General features: G+C 43.6%; 1 protein-coding gene across 2 annotated transcripts; it reads right to left on the minus strand.

The window, feature by feature from the left end:
* Positions 1-6,661: 6,661 nt before the first annotated feature.
* dcaf5 (ddb1 and cul4 associated factor 5) lies at positions 6,662-22,171 on the minus strand. Of its 2 annotated transcripts, none has more exons than XM_068580857.1 (10): positions 22,043-22,171; positions 20,818-21,344; positions 19,334-19,477; positions 18,695-18,731; positions 18,417-18,556; positions 16,747-16,876; positions 15,047-15,260; positions 12,130-12,196; positions 11,184-11,311; positions 6,662-8,716 (listed from the first exon to the last, which is right to left on the minus strand). In XM_068580857.1, exons 2-10 carry the CDS (start codon positions 21,023-21,025, stop codon positions 7,391-7,393), a joined length of 2,394 nt encoding a protein of 797 aa, XP_068436958.1. In that variant the 5' UTR covers positions 21,026-21,344; positions 22,043-22,171; the 3' UTR covers positions 6,662-7,390. The 2 variants fall into 2 exon arrangements, with proteins under 2 accessions (XP_068436958.1, XP_068436959.1); XM_068580858.1 differs by lacking the exon at positions 22,043-22,171 and adding an exon at positions 21,724-21,742.
* Positions 22,172-22,528: the final 357 nt, after the last annotated feature.

The raw sequence follows: 22,528 nt of genomic DNA on the forward strand, positions 1-22,528 counted from the left end.
GCAGCGGATTGGCTGGTTCAGCTGTCAGTGTGCAAGGCTTAATAGCCAAGGTTGCCTGCTTAGTTTGATCCGACTGCTTGAGGATACTGTAACGCGTTACTTCTGTTACTTCACGTGGTGTAAGTACATCTCTAAACGTCTTTAAGAACAAACAAAACCAAAAGAAATCTAGCTTATTTTTTGGTGTTTTTTTAAAAAAGTTGAACACTAGTTCTTTACTTTATTAAAAAAATAACATTTAAGTAATCTATTGTACAGATAAATGTATATTGAGCTATTTTTTATGAATATAATATAATAAATGAAATAATTAAGATGGTAACAGTGGGGCAAATTTTACTTTTTTTCTTAATCTAAAATAATACATCATAATATGTTTGTTATATGTTGTACCATTACTAAAAACATATTGCAAGTAACCACAGTTATGAAAGTAGAGTAAAAATTTACAATATTTGCATTTTAAATGTAGTGAAGTTTCAGATGTAAGTATTCATGTATAGTACAAGTATTTAAAATTGTACTTATTTTGCTTTCCAACACATCTCTATCAGTGGTGGAAAAAGGACGATGTACATTTCCTCAAGTAGTGGACTTTTGAGATATTTAGACATTACTTGAGTATTTTAATTGTATGCTACTTATACCACAGTAAATGTCAAATTCAAATATTGTACTTACTACTCAACTACATTTATCTGACAGTAAGAGGTACTTTACAGATTAACTGTAACTTTAAGATAAACTAATGTACTTTAAAGGGGCAGTGTGTTGGATGTGGCGCCATCTAGTGGCGAGGTTGTAGATTGCAACCAACTGAAACGTAGGAGAACTACGGTGGCAGACACGAAAAACAGGAATGGCCCTATCAAGGGCCAGTGTTTGGTTTGGCCCGTTACTGTACTACTGTAGAAACATGGCCGCCGAGCTGCGAGGAGGAACAGCTCCATATGTCCTTTTTTTTTTTAAAGTTACCTAAAACAATTCTTATTTTCAGGTGATTATATTCTATTTATGCCAGTAGATCCCCCAAAATGCTACACACTGTACCTTTTATTACAGTTTGCTGTAAATAATTGAATGTAAGACACTTGCAACATATACACTTCTATACTGGGTGGCATTGCTATTTGCACTTGTAGCTGATACAAGTACTTCCTCCACCAGTGATTTATACATGTACAAGCCACTACTGAGCTCCTCCATCCTGTGTGAAATACAGCACATGCTCAAAACAGACGTCCAGTCATTCAGAAAAGAAAGGAGCGTCATTGAGGCTCCTGTAAACATGTGAAGGAAATGCCAGGTCTGTCTGCCTTGTAAGGTAAACCGACTCTCTCCCTCTCTGTCAGTCACACACACACACACACACACACACTCACACACTCACACACACACACACACACACACGGGATAGCCCCGGCAGTCAGGCGAAAGTGGAGCGCTCTTCCATATATGGACAAATTTACAAGTTGAATGTTTGGGAAAGTGATGTCACGGACCGGGAGCGAGTCTGCCAGCTCGCCGCCCGCCGAGGTCCCACCGGCAGCCTGGTGGTGGGGATGAAAGTAACCACGGAGCAAAACCAAAAGTAGCTGACTGCAGCCGGTTTGTAATGGAGTCCGGAGATAATTATACACTTTTCTTTTCCTCCATTAGCTAATTAAGCTACAGTCATTTGACGAAACCGAAAGGATTCAACTTTACATTTAAATGAAACTATTAGCTGAAAGATTGTACAATGCCCCCATTATATTTGCCAATTAGTCCTTCCATTTCATTATTGTGTCTTTAAATATTTAATGATTCAATTAGCTTATAAATGGATTTGCAAAACGCATTGGAACCACGAGTCTACCGCCGTGCTAGCAGCTGTAACGGGATCGTCCTTCCAAAGCGCGTGTCTCTTGATATTACTTAACATACGTGATCGGTGAGGGTTAAAATTACAAAAGGACGAAGAGAGGCTGGCGATTAAAATGTAGTTTGAAAGGTGGCACAGCAGCGCTTTGAGCTAAATGCTAACGTCAGTAAGCTGGGAGCAATGGCCACTGCATTAAACATCTTCAGTTAGTGTGTTGGCATGCTAACATTGGAGTGTTAGCATGCCAACATTGGAGTGTTAGCATGCTCACGTTGGCTAATTAGCACTAAACGGAGCACACCAGACAATGAATGGCTTGATGGGAATGTCATTAGTTTTTCCCGGTGTTTTCTCATAAAAGAGTGCTGCAGGAATGAGTCCTAAAACCCGTAAATGACTCTGCATTTTTTGCACTTCCTGTTCCCTCGACTTTGAAGTCAATGAGGGAGAAATTAGTTCTGTGGTTAACGCAAGCTGAGGAAATTTGACAAAGCTGACGGCGCCAAGCGAAGCAATCGCACTGCCGTCTCGAGCAGAACAACACAAAGTGACGCAATGTGGAATTTCCCAAGTTCGGGCCAAAGAAATAAGGTGAGCAGCGTCATCATCCGTTGCTCTGTGAAGCTTTAAAAAATTAAATAATAACCCCGATGACGTCAAGAAGTTTTAAAACTGGGCTTGAATGTGAGATTTCACATTTGTAACTGAAAGCCAGAGATGTGGGGTTTGAAAGAATGGGGCATTTCGGAAAGCCAATAAAAGTCACCACTGAATGAAATCACATGGATTCAGTGTTTTTGGGGGCTTGACCATATAAGGGACTAAAAGTCAGGATACTTCGGCCCCTGCTGCTTCAACCCTTTAAACTCCAGGGAAGCACAACACGGAAATGTTGGCGTACCCCTTTAAGAGATCCCAAACCATTACAATTCATCTTGAGGGCAACGTGAAAGTTGCTGGTGGCATCAGATAAAAACTGAGAGTTGGGGGGGGGGGTCACTAAAGTCAGTGTGGACATCATGGACGTCTGGACACGGTGTCCTTGGTGATTCATGAAATAGTTGTTGAGATATGCGAGTCTGCAGCCAAAGGGGTGGACCGACTGCCACACAGTCTGGCCTCTAGCGCGGCTATAAAAAGCCTTTAATTGTGACTCTATTGTTGTATTTAAATTGCCAATTAGTTTTTTTTCCATTCTGTCATTTAGACCGCATAAAAAAAATAAAAAAAACTATAACGAGGTCCAACCCACAGAGCAGCAACAGGCAATCTAATTGGCCGGCTGATAAAAAGAGTCTCATCGTCTCACAACAACGCTAATGGTGGCTCATGAAACGCATCAAATAACTCACAATTAACCACTGAAATGTGTGTAATTATTCCGGCGGCATTTCGCCACTCGGTCCAGCTCATAATACTATTCAGCAGAATCCCAGAATATCTTGTGAAGAGTCAGCGCTGCAAAGAAACTCTTCTTCCTGGAGGCCCGCGGGTCGTGTGAAGAGCCGGTCCACTCTGTCTGGTCTCTGGCGAGGTCCCAAGGTATTCCAGTGATGTCGGGAGGGGAATTCTTAAATAGCTGTTAAAGCTGAGCCATGTATGGGATACTGCAGCACAAACGGGATAATCCCACTGAGTCGTACATGCGTTTGGGTTTGTGGTCAAACACAATTTGAGCCAAAACACCATTTGGGGCCAAAAGCGAGCCGACTGAAGGCAACGGGGACGAAGACTGTGAGGACTCGATCTAAAAGGAGAGTTCGGGTCTTTCTCCTGGTGCAATAGTTGTATACTTTTACACTTTATACACATTTTTTACTCTTTATTTTATTCCATCTGTATATTTCATGTTTTTGTTTCTTATGGTTTGATTTTTAAATTGTGTTTTTATTACTGTTCTACTGTATGTTTATTTTACTTGATCTTATCTCTACTTCATTTCTGTGAGTAAGGGCTGCTGTAATCCCGTGATTTACCCACTGTAGGGCTAATAAAGGACTATTTAAACTATTAAATCTATTACTATTTTATCTTTTTTCCCGAATAAGATGCAGCAGTGAACTCAGGGTTTTTAACACAGGTTGGGTCTGAAAACTATAAGTTAAAAAACTCAAACAATCTGTTGGTGTAGAGTTAAAAATTGAGCTCAATAAATCTCTATAGCCCGCTCATCTCTGCTTGAGGCTAGCAGCTGTTGGTCAAGTTGCATTGTGGGTAATATAAGTTGGGTGGTGACAAAGATGAAGAATATGTGGAATAAAAAAAGGTTTCAACGCTGGTTCTGTGGGATCAATTTGGATACTTGTAGTTTTTCCCCGCTGTCCATTGTGGGTCTGTTTGTTGTAACAGTGCAATGAAACATGTATTTTTTTCAGTATTTTCATGCAACAAAAGATAATTATGACTAAATATGCATTAATCAAAGCAACTAACATCACATTTTTATTAAAATATCGCTAAATCCTGATTAGTGCAGGGGGAAAAAAAAGAAGTAATTTTATCAAAACGACACCCCAAAGCAAGGTCAAAGACAAATATCTTGTAAAATAAACAAAACTCCTTTAATTTAAGCAGAAAATAGGCCGTTTGCGTCATTTCACAAAGAAGCCGATTGAGAAATGTTGTTTTTTTTGGGGCCTTTAGGAAACTGAAGCAAAAGGTTAGGGTGTCTCCTCCCAAACCAACATGGTGCGTTTGACTAAACCCATGCTCGCTCTGGTGGAAATCCTCAAGGTCTGTGGTTGTACTGGGTCCCTCCCAGTTACACAGTGACCTACGTAGGAGGGTGTTGCTGCAGAAAGAGCACGCAGGAGTAGTTAACCTTCCCTGAATAAATAAAGATTACAAAAAAAGTCCATTGTAAATTCACTAATGGGTTCTCTCCTCTGCTAATGTACCCAGCGCGCTTTAGCGGTGTGGTTAACAGCAGTAAAATATACTCAATTCTTTCAGGGAATTTGTGAACTAAATAAATAAAAAGAACCTCTCATTATACTTCTGATTGATGTGAAAGCCGTGAAACCCTCGGACGCCCTTGTTCATCAATCATTAAACTATAAGCAGCCCAATGTAAACAGGCCCAACGCATGCGACATCCCCTTTTGAATACTTGTCCCCGGGAGGAAGCACGGGGGTTAAATGAAGGGTGTCTACTTCCTGCAGATAAGCGACGGCCACACAGACAAGTTCTAAGAAGGAGAGGACATTATTTTGACAAGAGAGCCGCGCAAACAACTCAAAAACCCTCAACCGCGTGTTTGCCTGTCCTCAGATTATCTCTCGTGCGGTCTGTTTTTCTTTTCTTCTTTGTAATATTTTCCGACAACCGCCGGTACGGTACGGTACGCCCTCTGGGAGTCCGCTTCGTCTGGCAGGAGAGGGCCGTCGTCCAGGCCGTAGACGGGACCCCACCGGCGTCCCCGTTTCCCTCAGACGGGGATGACATCATGTGTTTTAAATGGACGAGCGTTGCACAGCTGGGGAATCTTGAGGAGGGGGCGTGGCCAGATTATCTGACGAACAGACACTCGGCCATTTATGGTTATTCACCTGATGAGGCCAAAGTCTTTCTTGTGTCTTTCTTCTTTTTAGGAATACTGCTTTCTTTTTTTAGTGTACTTTTACTTTGAAAATGTACTTGAGATTCTTGACAAATTGTGATATTTAAAGTAGACAAATCCTAAACGTGTTTTTAGACCCAATATAATAAAAATGCCTTTAAATTGTAAGTGACAAGTGACTTTTTAACTGCAATGATTACACCTGTGTCCTCACATTGTATAAATTGTTGTATTTGTGTTTGTTGCTATATGGACCCATGAGTCTTAAATAAGAGAAATATATATCCATAGATCCTTTAACTATTTATATTTCTATTTGTTAAGTAGCCAAAAGTATTAGTAGTACTATAGATAGATAGTACTACTTTTAGCTACTTAACAGATAGACATAAGTACATAAATAGTGAAAGGATTTGTAATTTATCCACCAGAATCTTGTCTGACTGTGTCGAGGTTTTCAAGAAGCATTTAGAGGCAAATATGTTGCTGGATGATATTTACGGAAAATACAATCGATCGTCTGATCAGACTTTTGTGTGCAGATTTAAAATCTTGGCCACGTCTGACGGACAGGATCGTAAAATTCACTGAAACAGAAGGATTTTTAATGGAAACTAAAACGCGTGTAGTCGACAGAACAACGTCCACTTTGCAGCTTTCGATCATGTCACATGATCTTCCTCAGATCTTCATGCGATTGTCGATTCTCAAATTCCCAACATCTATAATTCCAGGAGACAAAAAGATGATGTGATGTGACCGAAAGCTCCAGAACAGCTTCTAAAAACGGACCTTGTGAGCTCGTTTGGTGCTGCAAAGTTTTACTGTTGAATATAAATCCTCAGAGAAGAACCTGAACTCTGAACCTGAATCATTTCTCGCTGATGTTTATGTTTTATTCGGAGCGGCAGACCGATGATACCTCGTTCCACTGTTCTCTTAATGAAAGTGAAGATAGCTTTTTTAGTTCAGTCAAAATATTCTACTCTGGCCCTCGATCGCTCGAGGTCACGGCCGGCCGAACGCATTTTCTTTTCACGGGGAGAAAATTGAAGCTGTGTTGCTGTGGCAACTGTGAGCAAGCAGCTGGGCGAAGTACCCGTGAGTCTGTGAAAGAGAAGTAACTTGTGTTTCCCGATGTTTCAGACGGACGCTTGTCAGCAACAGTCAATATTTCACAGATCAAAAAAACTCTATTGTGAAAAAAAACTCTATCCGGGGGGAAAAGAAGTTGAGGTTGTTTTTCACTGGAGAACAAATTATTCTTTAATTGCAGGAAAACAAAAGCGAGCTCCGGCTTGTAATGCTACCCAGAGGCTGGATAATGAGACAAAAACAATCGGTGGAGACACTGAAAGCATCATTTCAATGCACAAACGGTACTGCTTAAGATTTCACACTCAATTCTTTAGACACCCTGAAGCCGTCTCAGTCAAAAAAATCACTTACAAATAAAAAGAAGAAGCCAATCAGATTCACGCTCAGGGTGAAACAGTCAAAATTAAGAAGCTGCAAAGCTTTTGTCCTCCATAAGACTGTTGTTGTTGTTGTTGTTGTCGCGGTTGGAGGAGCTCCAAATCCTCACGTAGGAGCTTTCTGCAACCAGAGCATGAGAAAGAAACCCGACTGCCGCATGAAAATAAATGTGTTTCACTTAAAACCCATTAAACATTGTTATCAACAATAATTAACTTGCGTTTTTCTACTTCCATCTTTTTATTGTCATCTTTGGTTTGACCAAGAGAGCGATGACATCGTCTAATTCATTTGTTGTTTCGGGAAAAACAAAAAAAAATGACCGCACTTTCTGCTCGTAATCAGCACGAGTCCATGTGACGCGTCACGTGACCACGAGACGCAAAACGAAAAAAAAATTTGAGCTTTGACCCATTTAAAAAAAAAAAAAAAACACTTCCTAAATTATGTCTGTTAACAAATCACGTCTTTCCGGTATGAGAAAGCGGTCTCATAATATTTTTAACTTCTTTTCTGAAGGGGAGGAGCCTGACTCGCCCTCCTCTGATCCCACGCGAGTCCGTTTCGTGGCGCTCGTCGCCACGCCTCTTCCTCTCTGCGGCCGGGTGTCTTCGGGCGTGACGCCGGCGGTCTCTCCTCCCTCCGAATCGGAGGAGACGTGGAGGTTCTCTCTCACGTCGGGCTCTGCGGTCCGGTGTCGCCCGTTGGCTCCCGGGCTGCGTCGGCTTGGAGAGTCACTGTCTAAAGCCACCGAGCTGCTGCAAGCCTCGCCGCCGCCGCCGGTTTCTTCAGTCCTGCGACCGTCCGGAGAGCGGTGAGACGCGGCCGGGCGTCTCTCCGGCTCAGTCCTTTCGCTCCCGTCCTCGTTCCCTTGGCCCTCGGGGGACATGACGGGGCTCAGACACACAAAGTCAGAAGGGCTGAGGCATTTATCCTCGTCTCCGGCGGGCTTGAGGGGGTTCTGCGCCTCGGCGGACGAGGAGGAAGACAGGTCGTCGATTAATATCGACGGGTAACTGCAGGAGTCCATGGCCGAAAACAGAGTCTGCACGGACTCGGGCCGCTCCCCGGCCCTGGAGACGACGTGCACGCGCCGCCGCTGCCTCACCACGTTGCGCCGCCTCACCGCGCTGCGCCGCTCCTCGTCGTCGCTGCTGGAGCTGGAGGTGGACGCCGAGGAGCTGGTCGCGCCGACGGGCAGCGAGGGCGAGGAGGCGGGGCTGGACAGCGTGGAGTTGTCCCTGGGGCTCGGCGAGCGAGGCCGCGGCATGGGGTCCAGCCAGAACTCGCTGGAGTCCGAGTCCTCGTTGACGAGGAAGCCGGACTGGTGCCGCTGGAGCCGGCTCCGCCTCCTCGCCGGCCGCTCCTCCGCCTCCGGCTCCGGCTCCGCTCGCTCTTCCGCCCCCGAGGCGTCGGGCCCGGCCAGCGAGGAGGACGACGAGTTATCGGAGTCGCTGTGATGGGTAATGGTGGCGGCGGCGGCTGCAATGGCCCGGGCCACGGCGGCGGGAGGCGTCCCCATGGGCCTCGTGGTGCGGCGGCCCCGAGCGTGCAGCTGCATGATGGCCTCCTCGCTCAGGTCGCTGTCCGAGTCGGAGCTCCAGCCCTCGATCTCCCGACGCACCAGCGAGTCGAAGAACGCCATCATGCGCGGGTCCTCCTGGATGGACTGGCTGACGTAGTCGTGGGACAGGCCGCTGCCGCTGTTGAGCACCAGGCTGATGTACTCCTCGTGGGTGTAGAGGCTGCGCGACTTGTCCTCCACGCGGCCCTCAAGGTCACCGAGACTCTCGGGCTGCTGGTAGGGACTCCACATCTGAGACGGAGGGAGAGACAATGACCGAGAGAGAAAGAGAGAGAGAGAGAGAGAGAGAGAGAGAGAGAGAGAGAGAGAGAGAGAGAGAGAGAGAGAGAGAGAGAGAGAGGGGACAAAAAGGACAAAAAGACAGATTTTGAAGTGGACGGATGAAAAATGGACGGAGAAGAAGCGAAGAGGAGGAGTCCAGGTCAGTTTGACAGATTCGACGTCATCGATATCCTTTTATTACAGAACACCTGGACCCGTATCGCCTTTCACTCTGGACAGTAACACACACACACACACACACAACACAGTGATTGTGTTACTGTACAGACAAAGAAGAAGATGAATCCTTTTTTTTCCACCTTCTTGGACCAGGACGTTCAGACCGTGTTCAAGGACACATTTAAAATGATGTTTTTGTGATAACATGACCCTCAAAGGTCTCAGTGGGAGGAGCAAACTAAGACGGGGAGAGAACGAGAGGGCGGTCAAGACACGGAGACTATAAGAAACTTTCACATTATTCTTGGACAAAAGGGTAAAAGCCAGTTGATAGCTGACAAACGTAACAAAATGATTATAATTCATCATGATCAACGTGACAGGATGATACGATGCCCGTGTGACACATCCCGCCGGTTGTGTCGAGTCATCATGTGTCCTCTACAGGAGGCTTTTTATTTGACTGGGACAGGATCAAAATGTTTTGGGCATTTTGTGATTGTTTCAGCAACATTTTGGAACATTTGGGACAAAAAGACATTTTAAAATCGGCCACTTTTCTTCCTTAAACTTCAACCACAATGCAGAGAAACTTATTTTCCTGTTTATTTTGTCATAAGGTTAAAAAGTTAAAGTTAATCATAAGTTTTTAATCATAATATTATGCTATTTCTATGTTTTTTTTGTTTTCTAATTACACATTTTTCAGCCACAGAGCATATTAAAAGTTAAACTAAACGTGTTTTCTGTTTCTATGAACACGAGCAAAACAACAAACTGATGAAGTTTGATGTGTCAAGTCAAAAAAAACGTGAGACATTCAGCTGCTGCCCGTTTCATTCATAAAGCTCAGTTACTCATAAAGATAAGAATTAAAACACAGGAGAGCAGCTGTTTTCTGCTACGATACTCTAGATGCGTAAAATCTTAATCTTGTGGGAACTGCAGATTATTGTCAATGAAGTTACCAAAATAAAATGCTTTGATTATTTATTAATTTTACTAAAACCGATGTTGCAGCTTCCGCTATACTACTTCTTAATAATAATAATAATAATAATAATGGCTTCTGGAAGCCCGGCTGTGTATCCGTCTGCTCTGGTTTCAGAAACACTGAATCAGTGGAACAACTCATATCTTCCAATGACCCACTTTTCGAACACTGCCCAGCGTCGTCCGTTACAGACGACAGTAATGGGGGGAAATCCATCTTTTTTTCTTCTCCCCATTCCTCGCTGCAGCAGCTCAGTCAGTTACTGTGTCGTGTCACTGGAGATCAATGTCTCCCTTCAGGGGAAGACCAACTGAGGACAAAGAACTCAAATATAGTCCGTCCGTCCACTCACAGAACTATTTCTCCAGGCGCTGCATCATCCTGACGCCGCAGTGGATTACGGTTCGGTAAAACATTTTGTATTGTAAAAGAAATCTCTCCAATCAGCAGCTCCTTTTTTACAAGGGCACGTATTGCAAAGGGCTCACTTTTTGTGTGCTCGTGCACGTGCATTTGGTTGTCTGTAGTGGCCACAAACTGTAGTCCGTTCTTTGAGGGTTGCCTCGATTATAAACATCTGATTCCTTGAGATTTGGCTCCTCTTCCTGCATCACATGCAGGCTCATTTCAATACACCGCCTCAGCTTGGGAACTATTCTTGGAAAAGTGCGCCGTATATTCTTTTTACACAAACCAATAAGAGCTGATGGGCTTTTTCAGCAGGGGGGTCTTAAAGCGACAGGCGCAGAGTGAGAATACAGGTGTATTCACACAGACAGCGCGAGAAGAATAATTACATTATTAACAATAAAGTATGATAGAGTAAAAACCAAAACGACAAGTTTGAACCTAACAATGAGCACAAGTCTCTTTAAATCTTAGTGTTTCTGTCCATGTTCCATATGACATTATTATAAGTTGTTGTTTCTTTATTACGTTATCTTTAATATCACAATCTGAATCCATAACGTCAACTATTCTTTTTTTGAGTTTTGGTGAGTATGCATAAAGACAAGAGAGATGCAGGGCATCGGAAAAGGGACGACAAACAGGTTTATGGATTTAAAATACTTAAAATACGTCTTCTTTATGGTTAAACACAATTAATTGGCGATGTATATACAATCTGATCACCAGCCGACGGAAACCTGCAGCGAATAGAAGATTAAACTCTCTGAAACTGACTTTTAAGCCTCTAAAAAGAAGCTGTGCAAACCTTTTTTTTCTTCCTGAAAACACAGCAGTGATATCCCCCTCACTCACCTTGATGACTTTCTCCACGCCCGAGGAGCAGATCATGTAGGTGTGAGGGTTGAAGCGGACCTGGTTCACGATGGAGCGGTGACCCTTCAGGACCATGAACGCCCCGTTGACCACTCGACCGGGGCCTCCTTGAAGGAAGAACGCGGCGCGGGTTAGTTTGATGTGATCGTAGCGGACAAAACACATGAGCTCAGAGTCACAGATATAATAAGTCCTGCACCAGGTTTCATTAAAACAAAGAGGATTATTCTACCGGCTTCAGAGCAACACAGCAGTAATGTAATCCTCATAATGTGCTGCTGGTCTGACACCAAATAGCCCCGGTGCACATATTTTCAGTGTGAGTAACTCCGGGGAAAATAAAAATCCATAAATGTGTCAGGTGCTGTGCTGCGGAGCTACAAACGGCCACATTCCTGGATTGTTGCATTTTTTTGGGGGGGATTTTCTTCCCAGAGTAATTTGGTTTCGCCGACGCGGAGCAAACACAAGAACCGGTTGATGCGGTTTGAAACGAGCAACAACTCACACTAAAAATACAACGCAAACAAAAAGGTTGATCTAATGTATCCGACAGTTACTCCGGCCAGGAAAGTATATTCTGACCGGATGAAGTGAGGTCAAACGCCAGTCTGAGCTGTAGCTCGACCAAAAGAGCACAGCGGCGTCCATCTTTCTTTCTGGGGCTAAAACATACAGACAGGAGGTTAAAACAGGGTTTGTTTTGCTCTCCCTGACTGACGCCGCTGAGAGCTTTGACCTTGCACAAGTCCACAGATCGTTGCCCTTGAAAACAAGCTACTTGTAACACAAAAGAAAACTAAAAGTACTGAACAGAAGGAACGTAACAATCTCACGATTGGGACCGAGACGAGTCGAGGTAAATCATGGCCCGCACACGTCAGAATACGTCCACATGCGTGTGCAGAGGGAGTCAGAAACTCACCTGCTTCCGGGTCCTTTGGGATCTTCCACATGTAGAGGTTGAAGTCGTCCGACCCAGACAAGATGTACTGAGGGGGGGAACGGAGGGTTTAGAGAGTCAAGTGTGATCCGTTGCTTATGACAAAACTCTCCATCAAAGCAGTGAAAATCAAATACACACACACACACACCTGAGGGGGGTGTGTGTCAATATAAAAAGGCACAAAACCAGCAGATCTTATCGCAGCGCTTCGTCTCTTGACGTGACGTTGTGACCCGCACACGGCTCCTCGTCTGAACCGTTATTAGACTTTGTAAACAGATGGTTCCAGTTAAAGCTGTCGCTTAAGGTGCGTTTTGACAGAGACAGCGGTGGCGCAGGGTGGGGGGGGGGGAACCGCAAGGGGGGAGATATGTTAGTCTGCACACGTAACATCTTAAAGCGGGAAACGGAGAGGAGGAGCGATAAAAACTGATTTATTCTTCGCGTCCACACTAAAATCTGATAGAGGTACCAGGTGGCTGCAGAGTCTGGCTGCCTTGGGATAATATGACTACCGTACACTGAGGAACAAGGCGTCCAAAAAGGTTCCTCTTGACCCCCGAACCGAGTGCTTCTGAGGAGCAGGTTCCTTTTATGACTACGGGTTCCTTTAAGAACCTTTTTCATCCAAATAACCATATTTTATCCCGCTAAACCCACATGGGGGTTCTTGATGAAGGTGTAAAGGTTCTGGATAAATCCTCCAGAGGGTTCTGGGTGGAACCATTTCACCACAGAAGGGTTCTCTGTGGAACCTCTCAGTGGATTTATCTCCAATATCATATCAATATTGTTCAGATCGTAATCCTGTCATGCAGCGTAAATCTTGTAGTTTCCCGATTTAGCCGTTTCATTGTTTTTCCTTTACCCACTCAGTCCTTGTATCCACTCTACTGATGGTTATTTAAATATTTTGTGACATAGGTATTTCACCAAACACATCCATCTGTTACGTGATTGTTGTAGCCACAGCAAAACCCTTTTCCCCACCACAACCGGTAGAGTCAGCTCCGTGTCCACGGCCACAGAAAGGCTTCACCCGTCAATACACGAGCATTTGTCTGGATGTTGGTTCTACGCAGAACTTCAAAAGCATCCATATACAAATATTTAGGGGCAGAATGTTTGCTCCTTTCTTTCCTCCCATTTACCCTCCACTCTCTTCTTCTCTCATCAGGCTCAGTTGAATGGAATTGAAGTGCCATATTTTACCATCTGGAGGCACATTTTTGTCGAATCACTTTTTATTTGTTTTAAAAAAAAAAGGGCCTTGTCATGAACTGCGGTTCTTCTGACGAGTATTTAATTATTTTTGTGCCGTTTTTGTCTGCCAACGATTGAAACGAATGTCTTCAATTTCCTTTTCTGTAAACATTCTTCTGGTCTCGGCGGGTTTGAAACTTTTTTCAGGGGCTTTTTTTTTTCCAGGGTGGTGGAGGCGAGAGAAATAGCAATCCTCCATGTCTTTGTGATGAAGAATCATACGATTGTTACTCATGTGATTGTAGCTCGGGGGCACGCGAGAACACTACACCTGTGTGCTCCGCCTGAGGCTCCCAGAGGACACGTCAAGCAGGAATGTTACACCCACGACTCCCCCCTTCCCTTCCACCTTTGCGTGGTTTCAGTGTGGTTTCGTTGCCCCGCTGCGCCTCCGCGTTCACATCAATACGAGACAATCCTCTGCCGTCTGTGCTTCTGGGTCTATATGAGGAATGTTCTGCAAACTGTTGCGCGGTGTGATGAAGCTCGTAGTTTAAACGAGCAAAAATCATCTTTTTTTTTTAATTGCGTCCTTTGTCACGTTGTGGTTTTCTGATGTTAAACAGACTTTTTTCCTCCCTGTTGTCTTGGCTCACGTACTTTTGCTTTTCTTAAGTGATGTGATCTCACACGTCTGGTTTAACGTTGCTTCTCTTGCCGTCTCAGTTTCATTCATTCTTTTTTTTTTTCACCTTCCCCGAGGATTCAGCCACCGCATTAGCGAGTTAGACTATTGATCGACTATCATCCTCAAATCCCAGCTGATCCCCAATAACTACACCCCGAAGCTTCATCAGTGGTGGCATCAGTAATCTTTGTCAAAACAGGTTAAACTCTTGAGTTATTATCAGTGTAGAAACATAAAAATGCCTCGTTTCCCTCTTCAAGTCAGACAATTAAAAACCTACACGTATGAGAATACTTTAATATTAATTTGTCATTTATATGCCGTTCGGCTCATTAACATTACACGTGTCTTGAGTGCTCGAGGGCTCGGGATTTCTTGTTTTACATCACTAAAACACAAGAAGTCTCATTCTCCGCTGATCAATCAGAGATCAATGGCCCCTTTGCTGAAAAGCTTGGCGGCAGGTGGGCAGATTCAAAGTCAGGACTCGATCCGGTAACCTCTAAAGCACCTCGTTGGAGAAAGAGCCGTTTAAGTCTTCATGGGCTCCACTGACACCTGAGAATAATCTTAACATAATAAACATGGCTGCCGAGTGATGTCACGTCTGAGAAGGACCAACGGGGGAGGACTGTTGGCCGAGTTCAGGGGCTCCTGGTGTTCCTCCAACACCGAAGAGTCCCGATTTCACAGAAGGAACCAATAAAGTCTATTTTTATTTCTAATCGGTCGCACATGTTTCCAATATTCTCCTTACATTTTAAGAAAACCACCAAAGTCAGATAAAACAGAGTCTGCGCTGCTTCTTATGATGCAAGACACCCCCCTCGAGAGACTCAGCGGTATTCTATCAAATGCAGGACTTTTGCTTTGATGGCTGCACATGAATATAAAATGGAAAATTCGAGACATCTTTTTCTGAAAGTGGAGGGATGGTGTGTTTGAAAATAACCTTCATGAACCAAGCCTGGATCCTCTCTACTAGTAAGACATCGGATGACCCACCTGGTCTTTGTCCCCAGCGAAGCAGCAGCTCTTCATGGTGCAGGAGTTGAAGTAGCCCTGGTTGTCGAACTGGAAGCTGGGCAGGCGCGAGTGCAGCTCGTAGAGGACGGGCGGCAGGCGGCGCCGCAGCGCCAGCAGCTGGGTGCCGGTGCTGTTGAAGCGAACGCTCATGGCGCTCTGCAGGGACATGCTGCCGCCGTAACGAAGCAACGAGCTGAGGGGAGAGGGAAGAGAGGGAAAGACGACCATGAGCTGGGTCAGACGCGTCTGCAACAATAAACCTTTATTTTGTATAAATCTGACCGTCTCAAAGTGAGACTTCAGGAGAGATGAGCGTCTCTAATCTCCAATGCAGTCGAGTTTGATATTATATCCAAATTACCACAAAGGATTGTGAAGAAAACCATAAAATTTGAAAGTGAAAGTGAGGAAAGAAATGAACGTATCACATGGCATAAAGAGTGATAGGTTTGATATTTCCAAATGTTCCTCGAGAGCAGCCAAGTAGGATATTTACCTTCTGACTTGAAACTCAAATATTATGATGGATGCTGCTAAACCGTCAAAACCACACAATCACATCTCCGCCCTTTTAATAAGCAGCGAGAGAATTACTGAGCATTTGAAGTCGAGACGTCGAAACGTTCGACCCGACTGGTTTTCTAAAAAGGTTTTCGATTCAATTTCTCTCTATAAATATACAGTTGACACTTTAACGACGACATATTTTAACAGACTCCTAATTTGGCGTTTGTTTATTCTGTTGTAAATGTTCATATGTTTGAATGATGTCTGACACTATTGCACCGTGTTTATTGTCACGCACCAAGCAGCAAGCCTAACAACAATACATTATAATGATTAATGAAACGGGTACGTCATTAAACTGGAAGCTACGATTGAACTCAATAGTCCAAAAAGAAACACACACACACACACACACACACACACACATACAATTATTTAACAGTGTCACCCCTCCCTTCTCCCACTGGGTAGTCCTTGTATTGTATTGACTTTTACTGGACCCGCCGTCATTTGTGTGCTAGTAACCAGAACCTGACCACACCGGAGTGTGTGTGTGTGTGTGTGTGTGTGTAAACACACACTCAGCCCGAGTGTTTTCTCAGTCATTTCACTGAGGGGGGGAAAAACATTTGGTTTTTGTTGAGAGAGACCGTTATGTGGTTGGCAGAGGACCGGTGACGGTTAGTTTAGCAGCGAGACAATAGCGCCCCCTGGTGGACACAAGCAGAACACAAACACACACACACGCACCACAAGAGCAGACGATTCAAACATATGAAATTTACTATCAACATATAAAGGGAAACGGATTAAATACAGTCTTGATCACACATGACATTAAAAGTAAATGTGACTGAATTCACAAAAATATATATTTTTATTACTTCCTAAACTACTAAATTGAGAAGATCTTAAATGTATTTACCTCACAATTATTTTAGTGTATTCTACTTCATACCGAGTAAATGCTTTTACTGCTTTATTAACTCTAATCATTATCCTTGTTATTACCTCCTCTGTGCATTGTTTCCATTATTGTAATATTTCTCAGTGATGCTGCAATAAAAGCTCATCTCCCCCACAGGGAACCACGCCGTTAAAGCTTCTCTTGAAAACTGGGTCAAGAGGTAGAAAACTGAAGAAGCTGGGAGAAGAAGATAAAGAAGAAGAACCTGCGCGGCTTGCGAATGTCCCATAATCCGACTCCCTCCTTGGAGTTGGCTGTGGCGATCAGCCTAGGCTCCACCGGGTTGAACATCACACTGTGGAAGGCCGACGGGTAGCTGGCCAGGCAGAACGGCTCTGCGGAGAAGAGACGAGGGTTTGACGAATTATGATTACATCATTATTAACACTTCTGTGATTGTTTTTCCAGCTACGGCCTTCGGGATGTCAGTATCGATTCACTGGAAGAAGCTTAGTTTTTTTTTTTACTGACATTCGAAAAGTCCAGAGGATGTTTCCTAATGACTTTGGGGGATCCGGTGACCTTTCATCCATCACTGAATGACAAAACTAATGACATTCTTATCACCCTCAGCTGTGCTTGGTTTTCGGTGCTAATAAGGAAACGTGAGTCTACAAACGCGGCAAACTACGATGATGAACATGATGACCGTCACCATCGCAAGCCGACCTACAAGTGGAACCTCACAGAGATGAGATCATGGACGCTTGGTCTCGTTTATCTTTGCGAGTGCCGCAACAGAACGACATGAAAAAGCCCGCCGGCAGACATGGAATACTGATTACTGCTTAATGTATTATTAGGACCACTCGGTCACAAGGACGGCTTTTAAAAATAGAAGGAGGTGGACGTCATGCAAGATGATCCACTGCATTTTTAAAAACCTATCAACAGGTCTCAATAAGTCCCATCATGAGGCACTTTGCACCATTTTCAGTCCAACATTGTCCCTTAAAATACACCGTGTGACTGCACATGAAGAGCTTATTTACAAACAGACATCAGAGAAGACTCGCGTTAGAGCAGGGATTTTCTAAGTAGAGTCCAGGGCACTCTGACGGGGGGGGGGGTCAAAAAAACAAAAATAATTAGCTATAAATGATGAAATCTACAGATGGCTGTCATTTGCACCAATGAAAACACACATTGTGTCCATAACAAACACACCCACGTTAGCTTTGGGCAAATAGAAACTCTGGTATGTTGATACGCAGCAATAAATTCATTATTTTAAAGATAAAGCACCAACTAAAAGTCAGCTTGAGAGTGTAAAGTTAAACATACCATCTGGATTTATTAGAACAGTGGCAGACTTGCTACCGTTCATTTTCTGAAAGTAGGTAAGAAGTGCTGCCAAAGTGAGTCCAGATGCATTTTGAGTAAACTCATCAGTTATATAAGTTGTATAAGTTAACATTCAATAACATGCAAACTTCCCCACTGCGGGACAAATAAAAGATTGTTTAAAAAAGTTTATGAACCCTTTAGAGACGAGTGTTTGAGTATTTTACCATCATTAATGTTACTAGAGAGGTTCATTTTCATGCAATTAAGCTACATTTACACACTTAATCCACAGTGTGTCAATCGATCCGATTCATCTCTGCTCCAGTGCAGAAAATGAAGGAGGTTAAAGCAACAACATTTTTATATACAACCACTTCTTAATCCACTGTAATGCTAACACAACAGCAGTATATGATATCAGACTATGAGAAATCATATCCAAGGCGTTATCGGACTCATCTTTTGCAAAGGGGTTTAATCCTTCATGCTTTGCAGCACTGAGCATGAACGTGAAACATAGCAACACCAGGCATCACAATATCAAGCGGTTGCTATTGTCACAGCAGCACACGCGCCTCCTCCACTTACCGGTACTCGGCGGCTCGCGGGTGTCCCAGATAAGAACGCGTCCGTCGTCGGACGAGCTGGCAAACACGTTGTCGTTGACCGGACTGACAGACAAGCTGTACACGGCGTCGATGTGCAGGAACACGTTCAGAGTCTCCCTTCTGTAGGAACAACAATCATCCAAAACGTCAATTGTTTTGAGAGCGTACACACACACACACACAATGTCAAACGGCAGTGAGTGTGTCAAAACGTTTCCATGCTACATTCAGGAGCATCATCCGTGGTGTTTTACTCGCCTCTCCACATCGTGAAGAATCACCTGCTCATCATTTCCTGTAAAAATACAAACAGACAAATGGTTTACAAAGTGCACAGAAATAAAAAAAAAAAAAGAAGCAAAACCAGTTCGGCCTTCAGGTCTTCTTTAAATGCTCTATCGACTAAATCATGATATACCATTATTATATTTCTTTCCTCTCGACTAATTTGCATGAATGATTCCCAGTGAGCAGCATTCACCAAATGACTCCAATACAGAATTACTTTGCAACTCGAGCATGAGAAAATGTAGATTTTCCAATTCATGTGACATTAATGTGCAATAAAGTATCTACAATTTATGCAAGCAATTAAATACACATGAAATTAGCCAATTAAAATGTTTATTTGATGAAATATTCTGCTTCCTGATATAAAAAGTAATATGGTTTCTTTCTTGTCCCATTTTTATCGACGTGTATTTTTTTTTTTTTACATTCATTTAACTTGATTTATAATTCTAAGACGCGTCTGCCGGGAAGCAAACCATCAAAGGTTTCTCATTTCATATCAGATCTACCTTTAACCAACAAGTGACAAGCCACTAAAACACCTGCGCAGGTCAAAGGGCAAGGGTGAGGAATACACCTTTGTGGTTGTGCAAGTTTCGCGCTTACCGCCAGAGAAGACCTTCTTGTTGGTGCTGTCAAAGGCCAGGCAGAAGATGTTGGACAGGTGCTCGCCCTTCAGTTTCAAAGGCTTGGACCGAGTATGGATGGCTTGTTCCATGTGCCACAGGAGCACCCGGCGGTCGTCTCCTCCTGAAGACGAGACAGATTGACAACGGCAACTTACAAACATGCACATGTTATAGTCCACAGCAGCGGTTTCCAAACGCGCTGACTTAGCTATGACCCCCGTCACGTGTTTGCTTATGTCTTTGAGTTGCAAGCCGTTCACTCAGATTGGTTCATTTCAAGTATTTGAGAGACCTGAAGGGGTGAAACTCTTCACTAATTCATAACATAAAAAGGAAAGATTTAGGGCTACAAAGGTTTGGCCTCATCACTTCGACTAAATCAACTAAACAGCACTGACTTTGGTTAATAGTTAAAGTAATCTTCAAACAGAAACTGGACCCTTTCTCTTGTTCTGGTTTCTCTAGTGTGCTGGGTTTCTTTGTTTTATATGGTTATGAACCAGTGGTGGAATGCAACAGTATATTTACTCAAGTACGAGTACAATTTTGAGGTAGTTGTTTTTTTACTCGAGTAGATTTCCATGTATTCTACTTCATTCAGTAATGTAATATACAGTCTCCAGAAATTGGCCACTGTGTAGTTCTTGAAATATAATAAGAGTATTTCTACACTGTGATACTGTTACTGGGGACTTATTTTAAGACCACTATAATCTTTCGGTTGGCAAAAACAAGACATATGATTGACGTGTCATAGAATAAATGATAATAGATCAATAAATAATTGCTTAATCTACATTAGTTAGTTGTAGAACACTCTAAGGTCTGTAAATATTACATTTTACAGATGACATTCAATATACAAAAAAGGTACAATATATTGTATAATTGTATGAGACACATGGTGCAAATCTTGATCAGGTGGTCATTTTCATGTCCCACCAGAATTAATAATCACACTCAACAAGTCAGGAACAGTATTTACCTCTCAGTCATCAAAGTGGCTGATGAGGTACATCTGAACTGTGTGCACTCACCTGGGCAGGTGGAGTCAAGCCCATCACGTTACATTTATGAAAAGTGAAATGAAAGCCTCAGGTAGTTCTACTACGCTAGGCCAGATGATGCCGTTTAATGCTTCCAGGACATAACGCTAAATAGCTTTGTGGTTTCAGGACCGTCAGCCATGATGAGGTGTGTGTGTGTGTGTGTGTGTGTGTGTGTGTGTGTGTGTGTGTGTGTGTGTGTGTGTGTGTGTGGGTCGGGGTCTGCTGCCCCTCTGAGCTGCTTGAGGGGATCGGGTGTGTGTGTGTGTGTGTGTGTGTGTGTGGTGGGGTATCTGGTTTTGACGTTAGCGAGCTAGCAAGAACGGCTAAGCTAGCTTAGCTTAGCATGCTAACACAGTATAACAGTGTTGCTGGTGGTGGAGGTAGGGAGAGAGAGAGGGATTTGTCAACTTACCGGACACGAGCCATTCTCCGCCGTTGTTGGAGAACTCAATGGCGTTGACGCAGCCGAAGTGGCCGAGCATGTCCTTCTTGAAGAGGCTGGTGCAGCCGGCCATCCGGCGCCTCTGGAAGTCCTCCTTGAAGAGCGGCTGCCCGTGGAGCTCCCTGCGGGACAGGAAGCCCACCGAGGAGCGCATACCGCAGCCCTGTATCTCCTTCATTGTCAGCCCGTGCGAACGACAACGACGATAATAAATAAAACAATCGACGCGCGGCTGCGCTTTCTCCGTTTTTCACCGCCGCGCCCTCGACGTCCAGTCGCGTCGTTGTCGGGTCGATGTGGCACGCGGCTGAGGCTGCTCCGTTTGGGCTACATTATGGTGGAAACCCCGCAGATGTCGACGTTGTTTTTGTACCTCCTCTCCGTCTTTTCGGCAGTCCCGGCCAGCAGCTTCCTGCTCCGGTGGAGGATCTCTCTCTCTCTTGCTGCCCGTCTGTCACTCATCACCGGCACAGGACTCCAATCGCTTTAATTTCCTCCTGACACACATATGATATGCTCTCTCTCTCTCTCTCTCTCTCTCTCTTTGTATGTTTCACCTTTCATTGAACTCATGGCAAGTAGCTATTGCCAGAGGTCTGGAGGGCAAACCACCTACATTTACAACTATTATTTGTAGGTATGGTGTAGTAAAATATATATATATATATATATATATATATATATATATATATATATATATATATATATATATATATATATATATATATATATATATATATATAAATAATAAGAAATTATACAAATGGTCAATATTTCTGTTTTTGAGTTATGGAATATACCCGGCAATATTTGTAAAATAGGATATCTGCACAAACTATCTGCTTTTCCTGCTTTCTGTCTTCTAGTATAACTCACCCGAGCAACCAACTACAACATCGACCAAAAAAAATAATAAATAAACGTCACGTCACGTCGCTCTGCGTTGTTGACGTGCTCGTTGCCAGTTTACTCCTTTAAATAATTACAGATCACTTAGAGGCCAAATTTAGTCTACCCGCACTTTGTCTTTTCTTTTTTTTTTTTTTGTTTATTCCGCCTCCTAATATAATATACCCAAGCAAGTAATACAAAGTAAAAAAAATAAATAAATTAAGTGATAAATAAATATATATATTTCTTTAAATATAAAATAAATAGTCTTTGATTGTTTATCCTGTCTTAAAGTATAACTCACTCAAGCAACCAACGACAACATCGACCAAAAATAATAAATAAATAGGATCTACTCCCTCTCGGTATTCAGCTGACACGGTGGTGTGGTGGCTCACTGAGCGCTTCACCAGCAGAGGGGGTGAGGGAGCCGGGTTCGAGTCGCGCTCGAGCCCGGGCTTCGCATCCGCGAAGAAGCCTGACGAAGAGGCAAAAAACAAGACGATGACCGACTCTCGTTACAGAAGTGAGTTGAATGACTCTCGTTACAGAAGTGAGTTGATCAGGAGGTCAGTTTAGGCGGAACTCTGTAGTAGTAGCTAGGACCAGTCTCCTCTTATGGGGAGTCGCGCTGCAAGCGTTTCCCAGCCAACTCTGTCTATAACTAGACGTGTCAGCATTTTACATTAATTAACGTTAATGCAGTTTCCTCCACAATAGAATGTAAACGCCACTATGTTGTGTTGTGTCATCTGTCTATCTATCTATCTATCGAGAGAGAGAGAGAATA

This window comes from Clinocottus analis, unplaced genomic scaffold, assembly GCF_023055335.1.
Source record: "Clinocottus analis isolate CAN_PGR_092001 unplaced genomic scaffold, fCliAna1.0.p SCAF_17, whole genome shotgun sequence".
In the NCBI taxonomy this organism is placed as follows: domain Eukaryota; kingdom Metazoa; phylum Chordata; class Actinopteri; order Perciformes; family Cottidae; genus Clinocottus; species Clinocottus analis.

Bases quoted from the DNA above. Each gene is read 5' to 3' on its own strand.
- dcaf5 (XM_068580857.1), bottom strand. From the start codon at position 21,025: ATGAAGGAGATACAGGGCTGCGGTATGCGCTCCTCGGTGGGCTTCCTG. The intron at 18,557-18,694 runs GCGAGTAAAACA...TTGTTCCTACAG, and splicing joins ATTCTTCACGATGTGGAGAG to AAGGGAGACTCTGAACGTGT. The intron at 8,717-11,183 runs GTGAGTGAGGGG...CCTCCGTCTCAG, and splicing joins GCGTGGAGAAAGTCATCAAG to ATGTGGAGTCCCTACCAGCA.